Below are 21,663 nucleotides of genomic sequence, written 5' to 3'. Positions count from 1 at the left end.
CTTCGTCACTGAACCCGATCTCGACGGACTGTCGGTTTCTTAAGGTGGCGTTTGTGGGGCGTATACTCACGACGCACCCCTAGGAGGCCCCGACAAGATCGGCGATAGCTTCTTGTTGGGTGTCCTGCCTCTAATTGTGGCTCCATGGTGGGTGTGGGGGCACATTCGTGAGTGAATTCGTAATTTCGTCAGGATGATAACCCCTGTTTCGGCTGCTTCTGGCTTACCTTTTCAGGCTCGTGGGGTGGGCGACCAAGCCCCCGAGTCGGTCCGTATTGGAAGACCGGGCTCTGTAGCCTCCGCTGCATTGGGCCCCGACCTTGCTCCTCCTTTGGCCTCTCTGACTCCTTCCCCTGGCTCCCCTCCCTCCTCTGTGGTTGGGTCGAGCCCCAAGCCCCCAGTGGTGACTACCTCGTCCCCTGGCGCGGCTCCTTCTCTAGTTGTAACTACTGCGCCTTTTAACCCCTCTCTCTCTGGGGGTTCTCACCGCCGTTCTCGTCACGGCCGCCCTCGCTCGATTCCTTCCAGTTCTGCTACCTATCAAGCCTTGTTTGGTCCCGCTTCGTGGGCCAAATATTTTGATCTCCTCCCTCTTGATTCTGCGCCTCCTGACGATTTCTCCCTTCATCGACATCTCATTGATTCCGTGGATGCCTCCATTACTTTTAACCCCACTCGTCTCGGTACGCGTGTCGTTGCTGCTCCTTCTCAGGGTGCTGCTTCCCGCTTGGCTGCCTTATCCTGCCTTGGCGAGACCCCCGTTCGGGTCTCGAAGAACGTTCAGTTGAATGCCAGTGTTGGCACTATTTTGCTCCCGCCCCATGTTGCGACCGGTGTTCGGGACCTACGCGACTGCCACGACGATATTCGACATATCCTCGCTGCCCAGGGCCATTCTATTCTCCAGGTGGACACGTTTACTCGTCCCCCTCGTGGTAGTCGCCGTCAACCCCTCCGGGTTGTGAAGATTACCTTTGATGGTAGGACCCTTCCACCCTCTGTCATTCTTGCTGGTGCCAGGTGCTCTGTCCAGGAGTACATTCCTTCTCCTCGGCTCTGCAACAAGTGCTGGAGGTTTGGGCATGGTGCCCTCCGCTGCTCCGGGACTGTCTCTCTCTGTCCTTTGTGTGGTGGCGAAGGTCACTCTAAGTCGGAGTGCGCTTCTCCCCAGGCTCGTTGCCTCAACTGCGGTGAGGCCCATCCTACCTTCTCCCGTGCGTGTGTCCATTACAAGCTTGAGGCAGCCGTCCTCAACTTGAAGCACCGGGAGCGTTTATCTTTTCCTGAGGCGAGGCGCCAGGTTCGCCGGCTCCCGCCTTATGCTAATATCTCTTATGCTCGCGTGTTGCGCTCTTCCTCTCCTCGTCCTTCCCGCCTTCTTCAGACTCACAACCGTTTCCAGGCCTTGGACCCTGATGCGCCCACTGCCCCCTCCTCTGTCCCTTTGGGTTCTCTCCCGAAGGATCCTCCTCCTGGTCCTCTGTCTGGGGTTCCCCTTCCTTCTACCCGGTCTGTCGTGTCTTCTGTGTCTCCTTCCTCGTCCCCCTCCGATCCTCCTTCCCATCCTCTTCCTCCATCTATCGGCTCTCCCCGCTGCCTGTCGGTGCGGGCGGATGTCCATCGCTCTCCTAACGGCCGTCGTGTGTGCTCTCGTTCGGCTTCTCCTGTTGAGACACTGGAATCCGTTGCCCGGTACGTAGTTGCTGGGACACCGGTCTCTTTAAGTCAGAAGCGTAAGCCTGGCTCCTCTCCTTCCTCTTCCCCGGCGGGTAAGAAGGCTTCGCTTTCTTCCTCAGCTCCTCCTCCTGGCTCTGTTGCTCCTTCCACTCCCGTTTCAGTGCTTGCGCCCCCTGTTCCTGCTATGGAGGTTTCTTTGGCCCCTGCTTCCCTTTCGGTTGCTGCTCTTGCTGGGGTGCGCTCCTCTCTTTCTACTCCCCCTCTTCCTGCTGCTGTCCTTGACTGCTCCTCTCCGTTGTCTCCTCCTCCTCCTCCGGACCCTGCCCGCCCACCTCTGATCTGTTCTCCCGTTTCCTTCCCTCCGTCTTTGCTCAGTTTACCCATGCCCCCTAACCCTGACTTTGCTGACCCTGATCCCGACCCTGATATTCTTTAACGTGCTCTGTTGGTCTTTCGCCTTTGTTTCTTCCTTGTTCTCTGTTTTTGTCCTTTCTCTTCTCGTCGTTGTCCATTCTTCAATGGAACGTTCGAGGTTATTACGCCAATTTCCTCGAACTCCAACTTCTGGTTTCGCGGTTTTCGCCCCTTTGTGTCTGTCTCCAGGAGCCGATGCTTGGTGCTCGTCCTGGTCGTTTTCGTGGCTATTCCTTTCTCTCCCCCCCCCCAGCCATTGCTGGGGCTTCTAATTCTTCTGCTCTCTTGATTCGGGCTGATGTTCCCTTTGTTCCTTTACTTTTTCCTTCGCCTCTCCATTGTTCTGCTGCTCGTATCTTTGTGGGGAAATGGTACACAGTTTGTTCCATTTATCTCCCCCCGAGTGTCCCGCTCTCTCTTCCTGATTTGAAACACCTCCTAGACTCCTTGCCGGAGCCTGTGCTCCTGCTGGGTGACTTCAATTGTCGTCATTCTCTTTGGGGTGACGTTCTGACGAATACCCGGGGTCGCCTCCTTGAGCCGTTTCTCCTCTCTTCTTCCCTGTCTCTTCTGAATTCTGGTGAGCCCACTCATTTGGACTCTCGAACTCGCACCCTTTCTTGTCTTGATCTTTCTCTCTGCTCTTCTTCTCTTTACTTAGATTTCACATGGCAGGTTCTTGATGACCTCCATGGAAGTGATCATTTCCCCATCCTTGTTTCCTTTTTCTCTTTTCGCCCTTCCCTCTCTTTCCCTAGGTGGCAGTTTGCTAAGGCGGACTGGACCCTATTTTCCCTCAGTGCTACTCTCTCTGACCTCTCCCTTCTGCCCCTCTCTCGCGCTCTCCTCCTTTTTCATGACACTGTCTTCGACGCTGCCCTCCGCTCTATTCCTCGCTCTTCCTCTCGGGGTCCACGGAAGTGCGTTCCCTGGTGGAATGCGGACTGTGCTCGGGCTGTCCGCTGTAAGCGTGCAGCCTGGAAGAAGCACCGCCATAGGCAGACGACCGATTCTTTTCTTTTCTTTCGGAAAGCGAGTGCGGTGGCCCGTAGGGCCATCCGTACGGCTAAACGTGAATGTTGGGCATCTTATGTCTCGACAATTACGTCCGAAACCCCTCTGGCCCAGATCTGGAAGCGTATCCGCAAGATAGCGGGTAAGTTCGTTCCCGATGTTTCACCGGTCCTTCACCTCCATGATACTCTTGTGGCGGACCCGTTGCAGGTCGCTTCCGAACTGGGTTCCCACTTTTCTTCTGTTAGCTCTGGTCTTCATCTTCCCCAATCTTTCCTTCTTCGTAAACCTGTCCTTGAGTCTCGTCCTTTAGATTTCTGCACTCATCTTCAGCTTCCCTATAATGATCCCTTCTCTCTCTCTGAACTTCGTTCTGCCCTGGCCCTCTGCGGTTCTACGGCGGCGGGCTCCGATGGTATTCATTATGAGATGCTTCGCCATCTCCCTCCGAGCACGTCTCAGTATTTACTGGGTCTGTATAATCGGATCTGGGAGTCGTCGTCAGTCCCTGAGGACTGGCTCGATGCCGTTGTCCTCCCTGTTCGCAAACCGGGGTCTCTGGGTACTTCCCCTAAGGACTTTCGCCCTATTGCTCTCACAAGTTGTGTCTGCAAACTCTTTGAACGTATGGTTAACGTTCGTCTGATGTGGTTCCTGGAACACCATCACCTCCTCTCCCCTTCTCAATTTGGTTTCCGCAAGTGCCGCAGCACGACAGATGTCCTGGTGAACTTGGAGGTCTATATACGTACTGCTTTTGCTGCGAAGACCTCCGTTGTTGCCGTCCTTTTTGACCTAGAAAAGGCTTACGACACCACTTGGCGTTATCATATCCTATCTCAACTTCATTCTTTTGGCCTTCGTGGTCATCTCCCTCTCTTTCTCCGCAGCTTCCTCTCTCGTCGTTCCTTTCGGGTGCGCCTTGGTACCGCTCTCTCTCCCTCTTTTCAGCAATACGAAGGTGTGCCCCAGGGTAGTGTTCTGAGCACTACTCTTTTTCTGGTTGCCCTCAATGGTCTTCTTTCCTCTCTTCCTTCTGGTGTCTTCTCCGCTCTCTATGTCGATGATCTTACCCTTTGTTGTCAGGGTGATGATTCGCCTCTCCTTCAACGCCGGCTTCAACTTGCGATTGATGCCGTGTCGTCTTGGGCCACAGGTCATGGCTTCAAGTTCTCTACTTCTAAGACTTGTGCCATGACTTTTACGCGGAAACGGGTTGTTCTTCGTCCCTCTTTGTCACTTTATGGTCATCCCCTTGAATACAAAGATTCCGCGAAGCTTTTGGGGTTATTCCTTGACACTCGTTTGTCTTGGTCTCCCCATATCTCTTACCTCCGTGTTGAGTGCTCTAAGTCCCTTACCCTCCTTCGGGTCTTGTCCCATACTTCTTGGGGGGCAGATAGGCGCACTCTCCTTGCTTTACATTCCTCTCTCGTCCTGTCTAAGCTCGATTATGGTTGCCCTGCTTACTCGTCTGCTTCTCCTTCTACTCTTCGCCGTCTTGATGCTTTGCACCATACTGGGTTGCGCCTCAGTTCTGGTGCCTTTCGTTCGACTCCCGTCCTTAGCTTGTATGTTGACACTGGCTTCCTGTCTCTCCAGGACCGCCGTGATCGCTACTGTCTTCGCTATCTTGCGCGGTCCTTGCAACATCCTTCCTCTCGTCTCTGTCGTGCTTTAACTTTTACCCCTCCTGCGGTTCCTGTTCCTCTTCACCACCTCCCTCTTTCTGTCCGGTTATCTCGCCTGCAGGATTCTCTTTCCGTTCGTATTTCTGATGTTTCTCCTCGTGTTGTTCCTTCTTTGCCCCCGTGGAGGGTCCCTCTTCCGCGGTTTTGTACATCCTTGACTCGTATCACTAAAGCTTTTACCCCTCCTACAGTTCTAAAACGCCTTTTCCTCGAGCACTTTTCTTCTCACTCCCGCTCCGTTTCTGTCTTCACCGATGGGTCTAAGTCAGCGGACGGTGTTGGCTACTCTGTTGTTTTTCCTGATCGCACTTATATGTGTCGCTTGCCTCCGGAGACTAGCATCTTTACAGCGGAACTTTATGCTATTCTCTATGCTCTTCGTCTCCTGCTTTCTCGTTGTCAGTCTTCCTTTGTGGTTGTTGTTGACTCTCGTAGTGCCCTCATGGCTCTCGGGTGCTTTAATCCAGTTCATCCGGTAGTTGTCGAGATCCAGCATTGGCTGTTTCTCGTTCACAGTAAATTTAAGTCGGTTGAGTTTTGTTGGGTTCCCAGCCATATTGGCGTGTCTTTAAATGAGCGTGCGGATGCTGCCGCTAAGGAAGCTGTCCGCTCTTGTCCCATCTCTCGTAAAGGCATTCCGTATTCCGACTTTTACCCGGTTATCCATTCCTCAGTCCTTGCCCGTTGGCAGGCTTCTTGGTTGTCTGTTACTGGTAACAAGCTACGTACTCTTAAATGTTGTGTTTCCTCGTGGCCGTCCTCCTTCCACCGTAACCGGCGGTGGGAAACAGCTCTAGCGAGGTTGCGTATTGGCCATACTCGCTTAACCCATGGTCACTTGATGGAGCGCCGCCCTGCTCCTTATTGTCCTAGTTGCATTGTCCCTCTTACGGTCGTGCATGTCCTTCTTGAATGTCCTGACTTCCAGGACGAGCGTGTGTCTTGCTTTCCGACCGCCCCTCGCGGTCACCTGTCCCTCGATAGAATTCTTGGTGACTCGGATACTTTTGATATCGTTCGCCTTATGCGTTTTTGTTCTCGTATTGGCATCCTTGGTGATATTTAGCGCCCTCTGATTATTTTGCGTATTTGATGGTGCTACATAGCCTTCCCGGTTTGGTGCCTTCTTTTGATAATTACTTACTTTATTATTCGTTTTAAAAGCCAGAATATTAAGTAGAATTTGTATTGTTAGTATTTATTACTTTGCTCTTAGCACATTCATTTCTTCATCAATACAATAAAATATTATAATGTTTTGGTGTTGCATCTTCAGTTTGCATAGTATATCAGTGTTCATAACACATTATTCACAATTTGTTGTGGAATTACAAAGTTGATTAACATGCTGGAGATACTTTCAGGTTCGAGGGATGTTGGGAGAGACGGATGAAGACAAGGCCATTCAACTGGAGAAGCAGGTAAATCTTGTCTTGACTGTTACATGACAGTTTAGCATTTGGCAATCACAGTGGTTAACTACTTGACGTTATCTTGAGATGATTTCGGGGCTTTTTTTTTTAGTGTCCCCGCGGCCCGGTCCTCGACCAGGCCTCCACCCCCAGGAAGCAGCCCGTGACAACTGACTAACACCCAGGTACCTAATTTACTGCTAGGTAACAGGGGCATAGGGTGAAAGAAACTCTGCCCAATGTTTCTCGCCGGCGCCTGGGATCGAACCCAGGACCACAGGATCACAAGTCCCGCGTGCTGTCCGCTCGGCCGACCGGTTAACTTAGCCTCAGTTAACTCAGCAACAGTTAACATAGCAGCAGGTAACATAGCAAGTTCAGTTAAATGTTCACAGAACAAATGTCTTGGCTACAACAGCAGGTCCTGTCTTGGCTACAACAGTAGGTCCTGTCTTGCCTACAACAGTAGGTCCTGTCTTGGCTACAACAGTAGGTCCTGTCTTGGCTACACCAGCAGGTCCTGTCTTGGCTACAACAGCAGGTCCTGTCTTGGCTATAACAGTAGGTCCTGTCTTGGCCACAACAGTAGGTCCTGTCTTGGCCACAACAGCAGGTCCTGTCTTGGCTACAACAGCAGGTCCTGTCTTGGCTACAACAGCAGGTCCTGTCTTGGCTACAACAGCAGGTCCTGTCTTGGCTACAACAGCAGGTCATATCTTGGCTACAACAGCAGGTCCTGTCTTGGCTACAACAGTAGGTCCTGTCTTGGCTACAACAGCAGGTCCTGTCTTGGCTACAACAGCAGGTCCTGTCTTGGCTACAACAGCAAGTCCTGTCTTGGCTACAACAGCAAGTCCTGTCTTGGCTACAACAGTAGGTCCTGTCTTGGCTACAACAGCAAGTCCTGTCTTGGCTACAACAGTAGGTCCTGTCTTGGCTACAACAGTAGGTCCTGTCTTGGCTACAACAGTAGGTCCTGTCTTGGCTACAACAGTAGGTCCTGTCTTGGCTACAACAGTAGGTCCTGTCTTGGCTACAACAGTAGGTCCTGTCTTGGCTACAACAGTAGGTCCTGTCTTGGCTACAACAGTAGGTCCTGTCTTGGCTACAACAGTAGGTCCTGTCTTGGCTACAACAGTAGGTCCTGTCTTGGCTACAACAGTAGGTCCTGTCTTGGCTACAACAGTAGGTCCTGTCTTGGCTACAACAGTAGGTCCTGTCTTGGCTACAACAGTAGGTCCTGTCTTGGCTACAACAGTAGGTCCTGTCTTGGCTACAACAGTAGGTCCTGTCTTGGCTACAACAGTAGGTCCTGTCTTGGCTACAACAGTAGGTCCTGTCTTGGCTACAACAGTAGGTCCTGTCTTGGCTACAACAGTAGGTCCTGTCTTGGCTACAACAGTAGGTCCTGTCTTGGCTACAACAGTAGGTCCTGTCTTGGCTACAACAGTAGGTCCTGTCTTGGCTACAACAGTAGGTCCTGTCTTGGCTACAACAGTAGGTCCTGTCTTGGCTACAACAGTAGGTCCTGTCTTGGCTACAACAGTAGGTCCTGTCTTGGCTACAACAGTAGGTCCTGTCTTGGCTACAACAGTAGGTCCTGTCTTGGCTACAACAGTAGGTCCTGTCTTGGCTACAACAGTAGGTCCTGTCTTGGCTACAACAGTAGGTCCTGTCTTGGCTACAACAGTAGGTCCTGTCTTGGCTACAACAGTAGGTCCTGTCTTGGCTACAACAGTAGGTCCTGTCTTGGCTACAACAGTAGGTCCTGTCTTGGCTACAACAGTAGGTCCTGTCTTGGCTACAACAGTAGGTCCTGTCTTGGCTACAACAGTAGGTCCTGTCTTGGCTACAACAGTAGGTCCTGTCTTGGCTACAACAGTAGGTCCTGTCTTGGCTACAACAGTAGGTCCTGTCTTGGCTACAACAGTAGGTCCTGTCTTGGCTACAACAGTAGGTCCTGTCTTGGCTACAACAGTAGGTCCTGTCTTGGCTACAACAGTAGGTCCTGTCTTGGCTACAACAGTAGGTCCTGTCTTGGCTACAACAGTAGGTCCTGTCTTGGCTACAACAGTAGGTCCTGTCTTGGCTACAACAGTAGGTCCTGTCTTGGCTACAACAGTAGGTCCTGTCTTGGCTACAACAGTAGGTCCTGTCTTGGCTACAACAGTAGGTCCTGTCTTGGCTACAACAGTAGGTCCTGTCTTGGCTACAACAGTAGGTCCTGTCTTGGCTACAACAGTAGGTCCTGTCTTGGCTACAACAGTAGGTCCTGTCTTGGCTACAACAGTAGGTCCTGTCTTGGCTACAACAGTAGGTCCTGTCTTGGCTACAACAGTAGGTCCTGTCTTGGCTACAACAGTAGGCCCTGTCTTGGCTACAACAGTAGGCCCTGTCTTGGCTACAACAGTAGGCCCTGTCTTGGCTACAACAGTAGGCCCTGTCTTGGCTACAACAGTAGGCCCTGTCTTGGCTACAACAGTAGGTCCTGTCTTGGCTACAACAGTAGGTCCTGTCTTGGCTACAACAGTAGGTCCTGTCTTGGCTACAACAGTAGGTCCTGTCTTGGCTACAACAGTAGGTCCTGTCTTGGCTACAACAGTAGGTCCTGTCTTGGCTACAACAGTAGGTCCTGTCTTGGCTACAACAGTAGGTCCTGTCTTGGCTACAACAGTAGGTCCTGTCTTGGCTACAACAGTAGGTCCTGTCTTGGCTACAACAGTAGGTCCTGTCTTGGCTACAACAGTAGGTCCTGTCTTGGCTACAACAGTAGGTCCTGTCTTGGCTACAACAGTAGGTCCTGTCTTGGCTACAACAGTAGGTCCTGTCTTGGCTACAACAGTAGGTCCTGTCTTGGCTACAACAGTAGGTCCTGTCTTGGCTACAACAGTAGGTCCTGTCTTGGCTACAACAGCAGGTCCTGTCTTGGCTACAACAGCAGGTCCTGTCTTGGCTACAACAGTAGGTCCTGTCTTGGCTACAACAGTAGGTCCTGTCTTGGCTACAACAGTAGGTCCTGTCTTGGCTACAACAGTAGGTCCTGTCTTGGCTACAACAGTAGGTCCTGTCTTGGCTACAACAGTAGGTCCTGTCTTGGCTACAACAGTAGGTCCTGTCTTGGCTACAACAGCAGGTCCTGTCTTGGCTTCAACAGCAGGTCCTGTCTTGGCTATAACAGCAGGTCCTGTCTTGGCTACAACAGCAGGTCCTGTCTTGGCTACAACAGCAGGTCCTGTCTTGGCTACAACAGCAGGTCCTGTCTTGGCTACAACAGCAGGTCCTGTCTTGGCTATAACAGTAGGTCCTGTCTTGGCTACAACAGTAGGTCCTGTCTTGGCTACAACAGTAGGTCCTGTCTTGGCTACAACAGTAGGTCCTGTCTTGGCTACAACAGTAGGTCCTGTCTTGGCTACAACAGTAGGTCCTGTCTTGGCTACAACAGCAGGTCCTGTCTTGCTACAACAGTAGGTCCTGTCTTGGCTACAACAGCAGGTCCTGTCTTGCTACAACAGTAGGTCCTGTCTTGGCTACAACAGCAGGTCCTGTCTTGGCAACAATAGCAGGTCCTGTTTTAGCTACAATAGCAGGTCCTGTTTTAGCTACAACAGCAGGTCCTGTTTTAGCTACAACTGCAGGTCCTGTCTTAGGTCCTATAGCATGTCTTGGTGTAAGGGATTGATATTTTTGGTATGGTAAAGTGCATGAGATAAAAACCTGTCCTTACTGCATGGAAATGATTATGTAATCGTTAAGAAAAAATAGCGAGTCTTCCTCGCAGGTGCCAAAATTGACTACAATAACATCCTTAAATTTGCATCTTGCTGGAGAGAGAGCCATACCTTGTCAAGATAACTCATCCTTCTCACTACTAGGGGCATTTTCATTAAAGCATACAGGTTAAGGTCTAAATAATTATTTATAAATTTACAGCTGATTTTATTTTCATAGCCTTTTGGGGGTTAAGTTTACAAAAATTTCTCAAATGTTACTTTAACTAATAACACTGAATGAATACGTTGATGAGCACTATTGGTCCAACAAGAGCCAGGACTTGATCACTAAGAAGGTATACTGTTGTATACAATCCTTCTTAGCATCAATGCTTAACTTTTCAATTACTCTTTAGAGTGCACTTGACTGAACCATGTTCACTGTTAAACCAGCATTACTAAGTGGATTATGCCAATGGTAGGCCAACAAACATTAAAAGGAAACTTTGCATTTGATAGCACTAGGTATAGTATTTATTTATATTTATGTATAGTATTTTATTTATTTACTAGGTATTTATAGGGGCCACGTAGCCTGGTGGATAGCGCGCAGGATTCGTAATTCTGTGGCGCGGGTTCGATTCCCGCACGAGGCAGAAACAAATGGGCAAAGTTTCTTTCACCCTGAATGCCCCTGTTACCTAGCAGTAAATAGGTACCTGGGAGTTAGTCAGCTGTCACGGGCTGCTTCCTGGGGGTGGAGGCCTGGTCGAGGACCGGGCCGCGGGGACACTAAAAAGCCCCGAAATCATCTCAAGATAACCTCAAGATAACCTCAAGGTACATTTAAAATTCAGCATAACATGCACAAGGGGGAAAAATCATGTTCAGTTACCAGTCACTGCTAGGACATTTAACAATGAGTTTCCTACAGCTATTCTCTAATACAAAGGCATCACACTACAAGATCTAGTCACTGCATTTGTAGACAAGTGGGACGATCACACCTACACGTCAAGCTTCATCGGGGGATGACGGTCTTGTTTTACTTCTGCCCACACTATGGACAAGTGCCAGCTCATGATGAATTGGCATGTCAACTATTCCAATGATTTTTTTCTGTTCAACCTTTATTATGTCTCATTTCTTATTGAGTTTAAACTGGCATTCTACATAAAACACTTATATTTTCACCATGTTTTCTAATCATAGAATTTACTTGTGAATGTTTATAAAAGAATTGGTCACTGTTTACTTATGTTTAGAGGAGGGGAGGGGGCAATTGACACAACCATTTAATGGTATCTGCTGCCTTAGTGAGAATGTTGAAAGTTCACTTTACAGCATGACATTTACAATTAAACACATCACAAGGTTATATTGTGATGTTATATTCCATATATTCAATATAAGCCCTCCCTTATATTGGCTACAACAGCAGCTGGAGATCTTGTCATAACTACAACAACTGCAGCAGGTCTTGTCATAACTATACTAGAAGCAGGCAATCTTGTTATAGCCACAACAAAAGCAAGAGGTCTAATTATGTTAACAGCAGCTGCAGGAGGAAGTCTTGTAGCTACAGCAGCAATAGCAGCTCTTGTTGCAGCTACATCAGTAGCTCATCTTGTTATAGCTACAACAAAATGTTGTCTTGTCATAGCTGCATCAGCAGGTATAATCTTGTCTCTGACTCTGTTTTCTGTCCTATAGGTAGTCCCTTTCCCAGTTCAGTATTTTCATAGTTATCTCTACATATCAGTATGTATGCATATTTTACATTATATGAAACATAAATAGCACTAGTAATATGGTAATACAGTACAGTATATCATTTAACTAAGAAAAATATAGCAAGAAATACAAAAATGTACTGGAAACAAACTGCCGCAAGGCACCTCACTGTATCATTTGTCTCCGAGTTAACACAGCAAGCTAGCCTACCATCCAGCTACCAGAGTTAGTTGACCTTACAACTCCAACACAGCTAAACCATAACACATGCAGAATCTGTTTTTATGATATTTTGGCTTCCTGAATGCTCTCAACAATATTCTGAGGAAAAAAAATTAAAATTACTCGCATGAAGGGGCAAGGCACATAATTTTGGCCTTAAGTTTTAGGGTTGACAGAAAACCACTGATAAACAGGCTGTGATGGAATTCCCTCAGATTAATAGAAGTATAAAAGTCTGTCATCATTTACAGCCAGGTTCCCTTTTCTGTGTATTTTTTTTATTAAATTTTGTCATGTTTATATGCTACATTGTAAGTTTTACAATCCACTTTAATTTCATTATTTTCAGTACTGCCATTCAAATTCTGTATGTTATGTTTTCCAAAATGAAATTCTCTCATTTGGCTATATTGTCTTGAATTTGTGTTAATCAGCCTGGCTGTGTATTGTCTCCCCTTTCTCCATTCCTAAGGGAAGTAAAGATACTTTATTCCCATTGTCTTGGAACTGTGTTAATAAGTGCTTTTGCCTCTTGCCACCTCCCTTATTCCATCCTCAAGGGACAAAGCGATGTACGAACATCAGACTTGACAGGAAGCTTCAAGAGAGCCATGTGTCCTCAACTCATGCAGAGTGAATATCTTGCATCTAGCTGTGTAACGCTACGAGATGTTCACACTCCTCACCAACCAACACCAATTTTGGTTTCTTTGGTAACATTCCTTCAGTTTTTACTACATGCCTTTGCTAATCATGTTCTCTACTTCTTGATATGAGAACACCAGCATTCCTGACAAATTTCGTCTAAACTTATCCACTTTATTTCAAGTAACTTGTGCTAAAGTGCACACAACATATCTGCTGTGACTTCAAGTAGGTAATCTTTGTACTATCTTTGACAAGCCGCTGGCTTCCTGTCCTCGTTGAGGCCACTAGAGTGTTAATGACCCGCAGGTAAATTCAGGTAATCACAAATGCATTGGAATGTTAGTGATAAAGTGAAGTTTATTAGACGAGGGAACGCCATGGCAGTTAGTTTCATTGTTTTAACCCTTAAGCTGTGCAAAACTGTGATATGAAGTCAGACATAGAGTTCAGTTTTTAAAATTTGCAGAAACACTTTCAAGTGTTTTGTGCATAATCTACTTGGCAAATGCTCCAACTTTGTCTAAATGATACCAATGTAACTTGAAAAATAAGAAAATAAAAAATAACTATAAAATTGAATATTGAAAACTTCAGATTTTGAAATCAGCTTCAAAAATATATAATATCACCAATTGTTTATTTGGTGTTATAATACTCTCAGAATGCATATGATCTTCATTTTCATATATTTAGAATATAGGTTTTCAGTATAGTTTACTGTAAAAAAAATCTTCAATATGGCATTTGAAGTACAGTATGTGCAAATTTAGACAATAAATATTTATAACTCCAAACCTTTAAGGTTTATGAAAAATCAATTCTATAGGGATTGTAGAACAGGCAGCTGTGCACACTATATGTAAAAATGGATATAATTGAAGTTATCGCCAATGAATAAGGCAGTTCTAATTCATGAATTTACTGGTATGTTATAATAAACATTGTTTGGCATTCATACTCGAATATGTGAAAGTTGTTGGTCAATATGTGTTGAATTGAAATCGAGAAAAAAATAACCCCCAAAAAACAAAATATAGGGATAACTATAATAATTATAATGATTTAGGAGATACATTTAGGGTATACTTTATATCATTTATATTAGTGAAAAACCCTAAACTGGTCCCTAATCATCAAAACAACCTAAAGACACAAAGAAAATAGAGTTTGAAACTGTGATGTAACCTTATGCTCCTGCTGCTGTCTTCTCTAATTTTGCCGGATCGCTTCTCCTTTTCTTTATGTTTCGTTTTTCTCCCCCTCTTCTCCTTTCTGATTGTCATTTCCTGCCGACCTTTTGGCGGTTTTGATTATTCTTTTGGACTTCTTCTATTTTGACACCTAGGTGTTTGAGGAGGCATACTCTTGTACCCGTAGAACTGTAGTACCAAACGTCTGGAGCGAGGGGACCCTTTTATTGTCAATCCTCCTTTCGTTATTGAACCCGATCTCGACGGACTGATAGTTCTTAAGGTGGCATTTGTGGGGCGTATACTCACGACGCACCCCTAGGGGGCCCCAGCATGATCGGCGATAGCTTCTTCTTGGGTGTCCTGCCTCTAATTGTGGCTCCATGGTGGGTATGGGGACATTCGTGAATGAAAGTCTGACCTCTCATCCTTATGTCAAATTTTGTTCCTCTTCTACCTTTTCAGGCTCGTGGGGTGGGCGACCAAGCCCCCGAGTCGGACTGTATTGGAAGACCAGGCTCTGTAGCCCCCCAACCTTGCTCCTCCTCTGACCCTCCTGACTACTGCCCTCGACTCCCCTCCCTCCCTCCCTCTGTGATTGGGTCGAGCCCAAGCCCCCAGTGACCACCATCTTGTCCCCTGGCAGTCTCTAGTAGTGACAACTGCACTACTGAACCTTTCTGGGGGTTCTCAACGCCGTCCTCGCCACGGCCGTGCTCGCTCGATTCCTTCCCGTACTAATGTGTTTCAAGCCTTGTTTGGTCCCGCTTCGTGGGCCAAATACTTTGCACTCCTCCCTCTTGATTCTACGCCTCCTGACGATTTCTCCCTCCATAGGAACCTTGTTGATTCAGTAGATGCCTCTGTTACCTTCAACCCCACCGTCTCGGTACACGTGTCATTACTGCTGCTCCTCAGGATGCAGCCTCCCGCTTGGCTGCCTTATCCTGCCTTAGCGAGACCCCTGTTTGTGTCTCCAAGAACGCTCGGTTCAGTGCCAGTGTTGGCACTATTTTCCTCCCACCCCATGTTGCTATCGGTGTTCGGAATCTGCAGGACTGCCACGAAGATATTCGGCATGTCCTGAAAGCCCAAGGCCGTTCTGTCCTCCAGGTGGACTCGTTTACTTGTCCCCCTTGTGGTCGTCGCCGTCAACCACTTCGGGTTGTGAAGATTACCTTTGATGGTAGGACCCTTCTGCCCTATGTCATTCTTGCTGGTGCTAGGTGCTCCGTCCAGAAGTACATTCCCTCTCCTCGGCTCTGTAATAAGTACTGGAGGTTTGGGCATGGAGCCCTTTGCTGCTCCAGTACTGTCTCTGTTCTGTGTGTGGGGACTAAGGTCACTCTAAGTCGGAGTGCATGTCTTTCCAGGCTCGCTGCCTCAATTGAAGTGAGGCCCATCCTACCTTCTCCTGCGCGTGTATACATTACAAGCTTGAGGCAGCTGTCCTCAAACTGAAGCACAGGGAACGTTTGTCTTTTCCTGAGGCAAGGCGCCAAGTTTGCTGTCTCCCCCCTTATGCTAACGTTTCTTATGCTCACGTGTTGCACTCTTCCTCTCCTCGCCTTTCCCGCCTTCCTCAGTCTCACAACCGTTTCCGGGCCTTAGACCCAGACACGCCCACCGCCGCTGCCTCTGTTCCTTTGCGTTCTGTCCCGGAGGGTCCCCCTCCTGTCTCTGTCTGGGGTTCCCCTTCTTTCTTCCCAGTCTGTCGTGTCTCCTGTGTCTTCTTCCTCGTCTCCCTCCGATCCTCTTTCCGATCCTTCTTCTCTATCTCTTAGCTCTCCATGCCGCCTGTCAGTGCGGACTGATGTCCATCGCTTTCCCAACGGCCTTCGTGTTTGCTCTCGTTTTGCTTCTCCTGTTGAGACGCTAGAATCTGTTGCCCAGTACATTGTTGCTGGGATGCCTGTCTCGTTGAATCAGAAACATAAGCCTGGCTCCTCTGCTTCCTCCTCCCCGGCAGGTAAGAAGGCTTCGCTTTCTTCCTCGCCCCCTATCTCCGACTCTCTTGCTCCCTCCTGTCCCGTTTCGGTGGTTCTGCCCCCTGTTCCTGCCATGAAGGTCTCTTTGGCCCCTGCTTTCCTCTCGGTTGCTTCCCTTGCTGAGGTGCACTCCCTGGTTTCTGCCCCTCCTGCTGCTGTCCTTGACCCTCGGTTGTCCCTCCCCCTCTCTTCCTCCTCCAGACCCTGCTCGTCTGCCCCTGGTCGATCCTCCAGCTCCCTTCCCATCTTCTTTACTGTACTCAGCTTACCCATGCCCCCTAACCCTAACTTCGCTGACCCTGACCCTGATCCTGCGCTTCTTTAACACACTGTGTTCCCTTTTCACCTTTGTTTCTTCGTTGTTCTCTGTTGCTGTCCTTTCTCTTCTTGTCGATGTGTATTCTTCACTGGAACATTCATGGTTATTACACCATTTTCCTTGAACTCCAACTTCTGCTTTCACGATTTCGCCCCTTTGTGTCTGTCTCCAGGAGCCAATTCTTGGTGCTCGTCCTGGTCGCTTTCGTGGCTATTCCTTTCTCTCCTCTCCCCACTAGCTGTTGCTGGGGCTCCTAACTCTTCTGCTTTCTTGATTTGCTCTGATGTTCCCTTTTGTCTGCTTACTTTTTCCTTCACCTCTCCATTGTTCTGCTGCTTGTATCTTTCTGAGGAAATGGTACACGGTTTTTTCCATTTATCTTCCCCCCGAGTGGCCTGCTTTCTCTTCATGATCTTAAACACCTACTGGACTCCTTGCCGGAGCTGTGCTCCTGCTAGGGGATTTCAATTGTCAATATACCTTTAGGGGTGATGTTCTGACAAACACCCGAGATTGCCTTCTCGAACCGTTCATCCTCTCTCCTTCCCTGTCTCTACTGAATTCTGGTGGACCCACTCATTTAGACTCTCGGACTCGCACCCTTTCATGTCTTGAGATTTCCCTTTGCTCGTCTTCCCTTTACTTAGATTTCGAGTGGCGGGTTCTTGACCTCCATGGCAGTGACCATTTTCCCATCCTTGTTTCCTTTTTCACTTTTCACCCTCCCCCTCTCCTTCCCTAGGTGGCGGTTTGCCGAGGCTGACTGGCCCCTCTTTACCCTCCGTGCTACTATCTCCGACCTCTCCATTCTGCCTCTCCCTTGCACCCTCCTCCTGTTTTATTCGGACTGTGCGGACGATCGTCTAGGTGGCCAGGAGTACTGTACCTCATCAGTGCCAGGGCTGCATGCGCTTAGTGGCTGACTTCCCTAAGCGCCCTGTGAGTACTGCCCTTGCGTAACAGGGTTATCTTCCCTGGTGCGTTCAGGAACCATTCCCATAGAGGTTCTTGCTGCTCGGCATTTGCCTCACCCTTGGGGCTAGCTGGGGCTTGGGGCCCTTGTTTGGCCCTGGGTAGAGATTGGTATTGTGCTGGTTAGGGCGTCAAGGTGTTGCACAGCCTGCCACCTAAGCGGCGGCCGGTTCCTGTTGCCTCTAGAGACGGTGTACTTTTGCAGGGTTTTCTTTTGTTATTATTTTCATGCCTGGTGGGGGCCTGCCTAGTGTGGCTATAGTTCCACTGGAAGTGTTTGGCGGCCCTCTGCTAGGCCCCCGTGATTGTACATGTCGCAGGGGTTTTCAGTGCTATAATCTACCCTCTTGTTATGTTTGGGTTTCTTAAACGGTTAGCAACACCTTGCCCGGGCTTCCCGTAGTTGTTACCCCTACGGGCCCTGGAAACCCCTGTCTGGGCTCAGGAGACCATTGAATGTGTCTTCCAGGTTCCAACCCGTCTTGTACGGGATCGTTGGTTGCTGTGCCCTTGTCTCCGGGTGACAGTCGCCATTTTTACCTCCGTCATGCTGCCTGTTGGGTCACTGACACCTTGACCCGGAGTCTTGTGAGAGATTCTCTGCTTGTTCTCCCGTACTATCCTGAGGTTATTACTGTTCAGAGTACAGGCGGCATCCGTGTTGCAAGCTAGGTTAGGTTGCTGCAACATGCTAGGTTGGTTTCCCAGTCGGATGCCTCGAGGCCGCCCCGTTTGGATAGGTGCTGTTCACCCCTTTCCCTCCCTGTTCCCGACTCCGGACTGTCTGTGGGTTTCGGGATCGGGGCGGGGTTTAGTTGGGGCCGAGACTCGGGCGGTTTTTGGGGGCTGCCCTGTTCAGGTTGGGGGACGGAGGTTTTTCGAGCCGGTTCCTCCTGCCAAGGCTTCTGGGCCTTACCAGCGGCCCTCCCTTTCTTGCTGCCTTTCCCATGGACTCTTGCTTTTTTTTAAGGGCGGAGGGCTTGGAGGACGGCTCTGCCCCGGGGCCTCTGTTGTTGGTTCCCGGGGCTGTGGGGGATGCCTGCTAGCAGTTCTGGGGTGGTTTGCCCCTGCCTGGGTTTTCTGCTGTTGGGCAGTTGGGCAGTGTTTTTTGCCCATCCAGTCTGCTTGCTTCCCACTTTTGCTGGCGTGTATTTGTATCTTTAGCATCAGTCACAGAACCGGCTGGCGGCCATTTTCGTCTGCCGGTTTCCCGGCGTGGCCACCAGGGTGGCGTTGCGGTTTGTTTACATGCGTCTGGGTGTGAGAGCTAGCTTCTGGGGTGAGTTTTCACCTTTTTTCAGGGTTTTTTATTCTCCTGTTGTCGTTTCTTTGCTTTTCTGGTGTTTTCTGCCCGTTACCTGTTCCCCTGGGAACATTTGGGTGTTGATTTTACACCGGGTTTTCCATTTTGTCTGTTTTGGGTCTGGGCGTTTGGGTTTGGACTCAGTGTCCCCTGGCTGGTATGCTTGCTCCCACACCTTGTCCATCGGTTTTCGGTCTGTTATGACCATTTTCCCAGGGGGGTGTCTGGGGGCTGTGCTTTGTCTTTCTGTGGTGTTCTCCACCGGCAAATGTGGTGGTTTGGGCTCCCCTTGGTTCGATTCTGGGTTCCTTTGGGTTCTTTGGTTTCGTTCCGGAGGTTTCTTCCTCTTGGGCCCCCCATTGTGGGTTCAGGGGGCTTTGTTTCCTCGTGTGACCCAGTTCTGCCTTCTGGGGTCTTCCTGGCTTGCAGACTGATCACTTTGGGTCTTGGCACATGTTGTGGTCGTGCTGGGATTTTGAGGTTGTTGAGGTGGGACTTTTGATGCAGTTTTGTGCCTTCTTTGCCTGGCCGGCGTGGTGCTCTCTGCCCACTGGTCGGCGACTGGTACTTTTCTTTTGCAATGTATGTGTGTGTGTACGCATGTACATGTGTACGCTGTGTGTGTGTGCACATGTGTATACGCACGTGTGTGTAACATATCTTGTGTGTTGCACACAAGATACACAGGATGTGTGTGTGTAACATATCTTGTGTGTTTGTGTATATGTATATGTATGTGTATATACATAATGTGTATATGTGTGTGTACTTTTTCTTTCGGAAGGGGTTCTGTTCCCTTCTCTGTTGACGGGGCGCTGGGGGAGTAGCTTGCTCTGTTCACTCACATGGTCCCGTTGTTGGTGGGCGCTTTTGGTGGTCTTGTGGGAGCTTTTGGTGGTCTTCCGGGCTCTGGTGGCGTCGGTAGACGGCTTCTCCCCCTTTGGGGGGGGGTTCAGAGCTGGTGGGGTGGGCTTCTTCCCCTGCGCTTCATCATGTCATCTTAGTGGGTGCGTTGGACGTGGTCGATCCGCCCCATCCTTCTGGGGTTCCCGTCTGCTCCTTGCAGTCGTGGGCCTTTCGCATCTGCAGTTCTTCTGGACTTCTTCAGTCTGCGCCCTGGATTCTATGCCCTTCTCGGAGGACTGTTGTCTCCTGTCCGGCTTCTGTTGGGGCAGGGTGCCTAGATGATGGCCCTGGACCTCCAAGTCACTTCTTGACACGTTCCTCTTCAGTTTTCTGGGACTGGCACAGTTGGTGGTGGGGCTTCAGGCTTGCTGCTTTTGTTGCCTTCCATATTTTGTAATGGGCACTTGGTATATATTTTTTTTTTTTTGCATCTTTACCGGATCTTAGTGCCCTGTCTAAGTCTGAGATTCGGTGTCTGGCCTACCTCGACGACTGGCTGGTGTGGGCTTCCAGTCAGTCTGCTTATCTGCTCACCAGGGGTGTGGTTCTTTCCAGATAACCGGGTTTGGTTTCCTGGTGATCTGGAGGCCATTCCATCTGTTTCCGTCCCAGGTTTGAACCTGGGCCTTGTTTAGGGCTATTGGGCCACTCATTGTCTTTCCCTCCAGAAGTGTTACTGCGGCTGTTGTCCCGCCTTCGGCTGTACATGAGGGGGTCCTGGGTTGCTCAGCGGTTGCTTGAGCATTTGTGCGGGAGTCTGAACTTTGACGTGCTGGTCTGCCCGCGGGGTCGGGTTTGGCTTCGGCATCTGTTTGGTTCCTTCGGAGACTCCCCTTCCGCCTCTTGCATTTGTTGGGTTCGTTCCTCCGGGGATCTTATGTTGGTGTTGCGTCACCAGCTTCCTCTTTGGAGTTTTCGGGGTTCCGTGCCTTGGCACCTCCCCGAGCCTTCACTCGATGTATTCACGGACGAGTCATCTTTCGGCTGGGGCTTTGTGACCAGTGCTCACCAGGTCGGCCGAGGTTGGTGGAGTCTGTCCGTCCGTCAGGCTCACAGCACGGTTCGGGAGTTTGTGGCTGTCTGGTTTGCGCTTTGTAGGGTTTGGGGCACTCGGTGCTCTACCATTCAGCTCTGTTTAGACTGTTCTCGAGCGGTTCTTGCCGGAACCACAGGGGTTTGGCTAACCGTGAGGTTCATGTCCGGGGTGTGTCCTGTGTCCTGGCGGACAGCTGTTCCGGTTCATTCGTCTCTTCGCGGATTGGCCAGTCGTCGCTGACTCTTTTTGTTGGCTCTGTCGGACGTATGGACTCCTGGCCATGGACGTCTTCGAGTCGGTGTGGTCTAGGCGTCGCCCATTTTATGTGGCGCCCTTTTCCACCTGCGAGGCATTCATGGTGGATGCTTTTCGGCAGGACTGGTCAAGGTGGGGGTCCCTGTTCCTCTTCTCCTGGTTCAGCTGTTGCTTCGGGTTCTTCCTCGGTTGCAGCCCATTCCCACGAGAGCAGTCCTGATGGTTCCTTGGTGGCCGGCCCAGCCTTATTTTCAGATGCTGCTTGATAGGTGTTCGAACCCGGGGTATTTTCCCACAGCTCCACCTCATTCGGCAGGTCGAATCGGTCCTGTACATGACTGGTTCGGCCTTCTCCTCAGCTCTTCGCGTCTGGTATTTTGACGCGGGTATCACCATCTCTGTGGTGTTCTGGTGGCTTTGTTGACGGTGTCCCACCTGCGAGCTTCGTCTTGGCGACAGTATGACGTTTCATACGCTTTCTCATGTTTTGTTTCACCTCCGGCCTGCTCATGCGTCGCCTGAGCCATCCTGCTCATGCATCGCCTGAGCCATCCTGCTCATGCGTCGCCTGAGCCATCCTGCTCCTTGATCAGGGTGCCTTCTTATCTTCTCAGTTTGTGGTAGCCCCTTCGGTTTCTGCTCTTTGGTACTGGTGGTAGATTTGTACATGTGCAGCCTTTCTCCGTCCTGGCGACGGTCGAGACGGCTGCTTTCCGGAGGGGTTCTTGGGTTATTGATGCTTGATTGGTTTGGCCGGGGGTGCGTCCTGTGTTGTCCGGTTGTGTTTTTTGCCGTTGCCTGCGTACCGTGTCTGGGGATGCGCTGTGGTTGATCTGGTTCCCCTCGTTCCCTGTTTTCAGGGCTCGAGTCTTCCAGGTCGTCCGCAGAGTTTTTCATTCTTCCAGCCTGCAGTCTGTCTTTGCGCCAGTGCTGTTCAGACGTTTGCAGCTTTTGCTGCTGTGTTGGCAACGTCTAGGGCTCATTTCGGGCGCAGGGAATTGAGGGTCGCACAGTTCTTGGCCGCCCATTCTCTATGCGTGTCTGCTCCTGTGCGTACTTGTTGCCTTGGGTCGCAGGTTGCAACCTGTTGTCTCGGCTTTCCATTGCAGAGTTTGTGGCAGCCGCCTCCTGGGCTGGCCCTTTCTTTTCCTTCTCTTTGGGTATGAAGCTCC

The 21,663-nt window shown here is 49.8% G+C and overlaps 1 protein-coding gene across 7 annotated transcripts in view; it reads left to right on the top strand.

Moving 5' to 3' along the window:
* LOC123771277 (transmembrane protein 245) overlaps positions 1 to 21,663 on the top strand; it is a 449,452-nt gene that overhangs the window by 203,610 nt on the left and 224,179 nt on the right. For 5 of the 7 annotated variants that reach the window (XM_069305159.1, XM_069305161.1, XM_045763753.2 and 2 more), the window contains exon 14: positions 6,161 to 6,217. In XM_069305159.1, the coding sequence (XP_069161260.1) occupies positions 6,161 to 6,217 (57 nt within the window). Of the gene's footprint in view, positions 1 to 6,160; positions 6,218 to 12,434; positions 12,588 to 21,663 lie in introns of all 7 variants that reach the window. The other 2 variants (XM_045763748.2, XM_069305157.1) reach the window with 1 other exon arrangement.

Source organism: Procambarus clarkii, chromosome 54, assembly GCF_040958095.1.
Source record: "Procambarus clarkii isolate CNS0578487 chromosome 54, FALCON_Pclarkii_2.0, whole genome shotgun sequence".
NCBI classification, from domain to species: Eukaryota; Metazoa; Arthropoda; class Malacostraca; order Decapoda; family Cambaridae; genus Procambarus; species Procambarus clarkii.
This window is presented reverse-complemented; position numbering and strand designations above follow the sequence as displayed.